Here is an 8543-nt window from a genome sequence, read left to right as displayed (position 1 = left end):
AGAGACGTGGAGAAAAGCCTTCCTCCAATTAGAGACGTTCAGCCCTGTTTTATAGAAATCATGTTTCTATTTTTGTCCTTCTAATTTTTCTTTGTTTTTTTTTTCTTTCCTTTTTTCACTCCTTTTTTAAATGTTTCTTTTTAGGAGAATTGGGGGTGGTGATCCCACGTTACTCGTAACATGATAATCCTCTGTCGATGAGTTATGATTGGTCAATTAAATTTTATTTTTGATTCTATTAGTTGATTAATTTTTTGTTTTGAGTTTTAATTAATTGATTACTTTTTAATTTGAGTTTTAATTTTATTTTGATTTAAATTTTAATTGGTTGATTAATTTTTTTATTTGAGTTTTAATTTTATTTTGATTTGAATTTTAATTGATTGATTAAATTTTTTATTTGAATTTGAATTTGATTTCAAATTTCGATTAAAATTTAATTTTAATTTAGTTTGGTCGATTGAATTTTAATTTGAAACTTAAGTTGATTTTAAATTTTGATTGGCCCAGAAAATTTTAATTTTAGTTTAATTTTGATCTTATTTTGTTTAATTTTTATTATGTTTTCTTAAAAATCAAAGTCAGACATTGAGGGGTGTCCATAACAATGACATTCCTTACTTTGTCATATATAATCCCACTCAAATTCATCAAATCATCTTAACTCTTCAAATCAAGCTTGGTTTTATTCCAATGGTTCTTAAGTTATTTCAGTTCAACGTGTATATTTGTTCTATTTTTAAGCTCTTGCCGAAGGTCTTTTCAACTTAGTTTATCCAAAATAGGGCCATTTGTATGATCCTGTTGGACTAATTCAAGACATATATCGATAAATGTCTTGTAAATTTTTTGTGTCGAGATAAATTTTGTTTTGTCTGATTCAAAAATCTTTAACTCTTTTCCTTTACATTAGGTTTTAGACATTTTCTGTTACTAATTAAAGTCAATGCACAAAAGAAGACATTTCATTTATTGAATTAATTTTGAATATCCCATTACAAACATATCCCTTGGCTACAAATACACCCCTTTTTGTGAGTACAACTTTGTTTGATTCGAAGACTAGTTTGAAACCATGTTTATTTAATAAATTGGTTGAAATCAAATCTCTGGAACGTACGAAACATAATGCAAGGTCATGATATTATCAGAATAAAGCTTCAAATTTATTAAGCTAGATCCCATGATTTTTGCAATGGCTGCGTTCCCTATGAAAAGCTCTTGGCTGACCGTAACCTCTTTGTAGTTAGAAAACATTGACTTGTTCTTCGAAACATGCCTAGTGTCACCAGAATCGATCCACCAATCTTTATTACTTTCTATAGAGTTAATTTCAAAAATCATGACGACAAACTTTTCTTCGATCACATTAACTTGAGATTCATTTTCTTTGTCTTTCTTGAACTTTTTACAAATTTTTTTAAAGTGATCGGGTTTACCACAGTAGTAGCAATCACCTTTATTTTTCTGACCTATCTTTTTGAACTTAGTCTTATCGAACTTAAAATTGTCCTTACCCTTTTTTTCCTTTTCCATTTGGTTTAGATGTGCCTACTTCCACTATATGAGCACTTGAAGTTAATTCAGAATACTCATCCTTCTTGTCTTGAAGAAGCAACCGTTCTTCAACTAGAAGATGGTGGTACAACTCCTTGAAAGTAAGTTCTTCCCTTTTGTGTTTGAGGTCTTTGCGGCAGTCTGTCCAAGAAGAAGGTAACTTGTGGATAATAGAATGGTTGTTGAAAATGGTATCTAATCTTATACCTTCTTGAACCAATTGATCAATAATATACTAAAACTCATGAACTTGATCGAGAATTGATTTATTATCAGTCATTTTAAAATCTAAAAGTTGACATATTAAGACATTTTTGGTGTCTGCATTTTTAGTTTGAAATTTAGCTTCCAAAGTCTCCTAGAGTTTTTTTTTTTTTTTTTTTTTGTGTGCAGATGGTGTGTTTTGGTATATTTAGAATGTGGTTTTTGAAGATATAATCGTCTTGTTCCCATTTCTTATGAAGACAAGCATTAGCAAATGTTTTATCTTTTGTCTCTTTAGGCTTTGGAGAATTTAAAACATAAGCAACTCCATGAGTTATCAGGAGGAAGTGCATTTATGTTGCCATTTTTAAAAGTTGTTCTCGTCGAAACGTTCCAATTTGACGAAGTTGTGACCCATGTTTTTTAGATTCGAGGCCATTTGAATGGATGATAATAACATTTTAAAATTGTTGGAAATAACTTAAATGAAAGTTCTTGAATCTAACAATAACAGTGAAATAAGATAAAACAAGAGATGTTGAACTCGAAGCACGAGAACATTTTCTTTAAAACATTATTTGCTCCCAACTCAAGTAAAACTTTAATTTGCAAAAGAGTTTCCAGCGAAATGTTTCCAAGATACAACAAGCCCAATCTCTTGATCACAAATTTGTCGTCTTGCAAAGACATAGAATTGCCTTGATAACTCAATTGAATAAATCTTAGGAAACTAAAATAGGAAGAAGGAGTTAAGAATTATATATTATGGAGAAAGGCTATAAATTTTTTTTTAGATCTATTTCTAGATATCCCTTTTTATAGAAATAAAGTGACTCTTCAAAAAGTCAGTCTCAACAGTCATGATTGAATGGCTTGGATCTCTCTAGATCCGATCTAATGGTCATACGGTGAAAAAACACCATTTTTTGAGTTTATAAAGAGTGATGACTCTTCATGAACCAAGAAAACACCCATTGGAGCATGGTCAAACCCCAATGACTAACTGTCAACTTGTTTGACCCACAGTCAGACTCCATTGACCAACGGTACAATAGACATTTTTGTAGTCAAACCCTTTTACCAACTTCTATGATGTTGGTTTAGCCCATTTGGTTCCCCCCCAAGTTCCTCGTAACAATGCGAAGTGCAAAATGTGCCTCTAAAGCACCCTAAACACCCTTTTGTACTACGCATGTGCGCGAACATGATGGCAAGCCGCTGCTTAGCAACAAAGTGTAACCTATAAAACACATAACTAAATTAGTTATTTGAGAGATCTCATATAACTTCAAGGAGAGTATTCTATCTTTCCGATGTGGGACTACTCTATTTTAAGAGATAAAAAACTAAGTTCCACACTTTCTCTAAAATACAAAGTATAGAGATACCCCTCAACTTACAAAAAAAAAAAAAAAACCCTAATTTAACCCAAAACTTTGAAAATAAATAAACCTATTATTATTATTATTATTTTTATATATTGAATCTAATAAATATTTATTTTAAATATTAACAATTTCATTGTTGGTCATCCATTTGACCATATCGCATTTTTGGAGCAATGAATTTTAGCAAATTCATGAATATTATCAAACATCGTATGTCAATGGGTGGCATGAAGCTATTTTCATATCCTTATCCAACTCTATATCTAGTTATCCATATCCAATTTTTTACCCACTTACGCTAAGGATATCCTTATTCGACTATTTATTTACCTTTTTTAAAGGATATCCATATCAGACATGTACCGAAATTTCAATCATATATCCAAGTTAGATATTTATACCTCATTGTGAAGATGATGGAAAAATCTTATTTTTGGGTTATGCAAATATTTTATTGTGAATTTATTGTATTAAACTTGGATAAACGAATATCCAGGTTATATAGGATGCATATCCATATCTGACCTTAAAAATAATTGTTGATAAATTTACTCAAATTCGTAAATGGATAAAAAATTTGTACCCATACCCAATTAATTCGGGTGGGATGAGTCGGGTAAGCGGATATTATCCGACCCATTACTAGCCTTATCCAAGGTATCTCATACTTAAAATTGATTACACTCCATTAGCTATCTTTTTCTTCCTTTATCTTTTTACCTTTTTTCTACCTATAAGCATTGAATAATGAGTCGTGTGGGAGTAATATTGAAATTGAAATCGTTTCACACATTGTTGTGCATAAAACCATATATGCTTCTCACTCGTATCTCATTGAAAAGCATTATGGTTCTTATGCACTTTCACGTCACGATGTATGATATGAGTTACAATCTTGTGGTCACTTCAACATTATTCTATATTTTATTATGAATTTATCACATTAAATTTATATAAACAGATATATGCACATCTGTATTCGACCCAAAAAATAATTACTGATAAATTTACCTGAATTCTTAAAAGGATAAAAAAAAAAGTGTACCCATACCCAATTAACTTGGGTAGGATGAATCAGGTAAGCGGATATTATCCGACCCATTGCCAGCCCTATTCATGGTATTTGTACTTAACATTGATTACACTCCATTAGCAACCTTTTTCTTATTTTCTACTTTTAACCTATTTACTACTTACACGCATTGAAAAATCATGAAAGTGAGCCCACCAACCCTCGAGCTTAAAAGACAACCCCACCAGCAGTAGCCCAATTAAGGCTCAATAGTTCGTGCAGTCTGAGGGAAGTCCCAACGAGCAAGGTATGCCATCTTCCTTCGTTGATTACACACATAATATATTAATTAAGGTTTTGAAACTATAAATTGTGGATAATTATATTTTTGGTTTGGTAGTAAATGGTTTACTATAAAAGTTAATTTTCATTTAGAGCATATATATATAGAACATGGCCCATTCCGTAGACTCACGGAAAGGTTAGTCATCTAACAACATGAAAAAATCCATATTCAACGGTTCTAATATGTCGAATATGGGGAACATCAATAATTTTGAGGACCTGAACCATCAAAATTTGATTTTAAAAATTCATGGGTCTTGGTTCTTCGCTTTCTTCAATTTTCTCAACCGTTGGATTTCATGTTTACATGGTTGGAATTGTGAGTGAATGGATGAGTTCCCATTTGATGAGTCTATCCATCCCAATCCTTGGTTAATAGAAAATGAAAATCTCAACCATTGACATGATATGTCTAAATGGTGGGGGTTATTGTAATCATTTAACATATAATTTGTGAAGGGTATTTTATCAAAGAGTCGTGTTAAATTGATTCGAAAAAAGACAATCAAAATTTGCTCAATTGACCTGGCATGTGGACATAACCGTACATTTTTCCCTTGAGATATACAAGGTAAGATATCTATGGTTCTGTGCAGTTGAATGAATTTTGAGTGGTATTTTTTGGAGTGTGTTTATTATTATTCTTTATCAAATCATGCGCAAAAATTTAGTTAGCCATCAAATCAATGCATTTTGAGAGTATTTCTCGAAATCGTACCAACATTACAAAAGTTAGAATTTATCCATGGTTAAATTTTTTTTATTAATTTAAAAATTGAAAATAGATAATTTATATCATATTTTATACTTTAATATATGTTTTTTTTTTTCATAATATAATATATTTGTTATTGTTTGTGGATCTTGAAGTTTAAAAAAAATTTACTGAATCAATTATTTTATTTTATTTTTAAATATTTTATGGCAACCTAATATATGATTCGAAAAACATATAGTTGTTTAATAATTTACTCTTGAATTTATTTACTTTTTTTTTTCTTTTTTATTATTGTAATTCCTCTATGTATTATTAACTTTTATTTAATTCTGAATATTTGATGGTTAATTTTTATTTTAAAGGGATACCTTTTCTTTGGAGTCCGATTTGAAGCAACACTCTTCGTTACAAAACACAAGGTGTTTATAATTTATTTCACACGCCTAAAGTTTTGCCAAAATTTTAAATAACTCCTTGAAAATGCCTCTTGTAATCCAATGGAGAGGTTCCTTCAAAATTTTGAATCGAGCTGCCTGATTCAAAATTTTTTCCTTTTTTCTTCCACCCGTGTTTGAAAAACAATTCCCTTAGTAAGAAAAGTTTCCTAAGGGCACTACTTTGAGATTAAAATTCCTTCACCGTTGAATTTTAATTTTAAATTTGGGAGTTTGGTGGAAGTTAGCTGTCCATTTTTAAAACCTTGAATCAAGTTCAAAAGAATTTATTTATTTTTGTGTTGATATGAGTTTTTCCATCGAATCTAGAGCACTGTGGTGTTGGATTGCCAATGTCGTAATTCATTTGACCAAAACGACCCTTAGTAAAGATAAAATCTTAGTAAGTTAGCAAGGAAAGTGTTAGTGTTTTTAAAACATTGCTAGAAACATATGTTGTGTACCCTATTGTATAAGAAATTGTAACTGATATTATTATTGACATTCAAATCAAACAGGGGAAGATAAGAAAGAAATAAAAAAAAAGGTTAAGGGAGGAAAGTATGGACTTCTCTGACCCGCTCAAGAAGCTTTGGAATGTATGGGAGATCCGGTTTTTAATTCTCTGTAGTATGATCCTTCAGATCTTACTCATCATCTTGGCTCCCCTTCGAAAAGGAAAATGGTCCAAAATGGTGAGCCCATTAATATGGACATTTTACTTGCTGGCTGACAAGGTTGCCGCTTTAGCCCTCGGAAACCTCATCAATGCCCAAGGTGATGACTCACTTTGCCATGTTATCAGTTGCGCCAACCACAGCGAACTTATGGCATTCTGGGCTCCATTTCTATTATTGCACCTCGGAGGTCCTGACGCTATTACTGCTTTTGCTATCGAAGACAATGAGTTGTGGTTAAGGCATGCACTTTTGTTGATTTTCTAGGTCTTGACGACAAGTTACATTTTTGTACGGGCACTCCCCATGAGAAGACTCTTAGTCCCATTTTTACTAACGTTTATGGCTGGAATTATTAAGTATGGTGAGCGGACTCGTGCTCTTTATCTTGCAAGCATGAATGTTTTCATGGATTCCTGCATTAGAAAATACGATCCAAGATCAATAGAAAAAGAAGAAACACTCATGAGTGATATTGAAGTGGTAGAGTTTGGTCATCATTTGTTTGAGAGGTTCAAGGGAGTAATTGTTAACATGATTTTCCCATTAGAAGAGGGGGAGATAACACTATCCGTAGTTCAGAACTTGTCGGCCACAGATGCCTTCAAAGTAGTGGATGTCGAACTTGGATTCATCTATGATGTGCTCTATGCAAAGGCGGGCGTGCTGCATTCTTCCATTGGGTACATTCTACATGCCATTTGCTCCTTATCAATTTGGATTTCAGTCTTTCTTTTCATTTTCAGTCACAAGAACAATTATAACAAGTTTGACGTAGGAACTACATATGCATTGCTTATCAGTGCCATTGTCGTAGATGTTATAGCATTTATGATGCTCATCTTGTCCGATTGGACTATCGTGTCGCTAGAGACTAGCCACCAACTTAAGCCGATGGTCTCTTTGGTGTACAAATTTTTTCCCTTTCTTACCAGACCCAGGTGGTCAGAAACAATGTCACAGTATAGTTTGATTGATATCAGCCAATCGTTCAGCGTTGGAGATGTGTAGATTGGATAGTAGAGCAGTTTGGGTTTAGAAATTTATTAGATTATGTGAAATATATGCCCGCATACGAGTCACAGAAGAACTAAAGGAATTCATTTTCGAGGAACTGAAGAGGAAATCTAGGCTTGCATTTGATACCAACAGCATAAAGAAGTTATGCTTGAGTCGAGGTGATTGGGTTCTCGAAAACTCGGATTATCCACTATGGTTTGAGGAATTTAACTGGAGTATTGGAGACGTAGAATTCGATGAGAGTCTTCTGTTGTGGCACATTGCAACTGATATTTGTTACAACACTGACGAGTGCTCAGACACTACAAGTGACAAAGAAATGGGTAAGAACATAGCCGACTACATGCTATATCTCCTAGTGAATCAACAGTTGATGTTATCATCAATTTTGGAAAATAAATTCCCTGGATCATGTCTTGAAGCTCAAAAGTTCTTTCCTAGAGGGAAATCAAAGCCAAAGTTGAAGGAAGCCCGTAGAAAGTAACTAGAGAACAGAAATGAACTTGGCTCTCTTAACTCTGTCTTGTCTGATGCTGTTAAGCTCGCGAAACTGCTCAATGAATTGCCAGATAAAAAGAAGAAATGGAGGATAATTTGTGAGGTGTGGCTGGAGTTGTTATCTTATAGTGCTAGTCAATTTAGAGAGGTTTCCCGAGGTGCGCAGCTAAGTAAAGGAGGAGAGCTTGTAATGTTTGTACGTTTCTTGATGTTTCACCTTGGCTTGAGTGAACAGTTCTCTGATCTAAATCCTAACAATATCCGATAAGAGCACAAGTCATGTGTGTGGTAACAACTCTTCATGTGGCAGCAACTCTACTCATGGCCCATGCATGTATTGGAACATAAGGATGAGAATCCTACATATCATGCTTGTAGCAGTAGCTCTACACGTGTACGCAATCATTTCCTTCTTGTTGGATCACTTTTATTTGTAGTTGTAATTGTAATATATATTATAATATTTGGGCTTACACGTGTACCACCTTCTAATCCACGGCAAGTTCTCACATGACATTTGGGCTTACTTCTTTAGGTTATATGGGATTTCTACTTGCTTGCCAAAATCAATCAATGACATCTTCATTGGTTGGTCATCAATTGGTTACTTGTTTAGCGGTCCAAAGAGGACGTTGTGGAGTATTACACCTTTTGCAATTTGTTGGGGGGTGTGGTATGAAAGAAACATGC

At 33.1% G+C, this 8543-nt stretch overlaps 1 protein-coding gene across 1 annotated transcript; it reads left to right on the top strand.

The window, feature by feature from the left end:
• Positions 1 to 6677: 6677 nt before the first annotated feature.
• LOC147383918 (uncharacterized) lies at positions 6678 to 7839 on the top strand. Its single transcript, XM_086426228.1, has 2 exons — positions 6678 to 7276; positions 7386 to 7839. The coding sequence occupies exons 1-2, from the start codon at positions 6678 to 6680 to the stop codon at positions 7837 to 7839; spliced, it is 1053 nt and encodes a 350-aa protein (XP_086282354.1).
• The last annotated feature ends 704 nt before the right edge of the window (positions 7840 to 8543 follow it).

This window comes from Akebia trifoliata, chromosome 15, assembly GCF_017979445.1.
Source record: "Akebia trifoliata isolate Shusen 1 chromosome 15, ASM1797944v1, whole genome shotgun sequence".
NCBI lineage: Eukaryota > Viridiplantae > Streptophyta > Magnoliopsida > Ranunculales > Lardizabalaceae > Akebia > Akebia trifoliata.
Note: the sequence above shows the minus strand (reverse complement) of the source record. Positions and strands in the feature narration are given on the sequence as shown.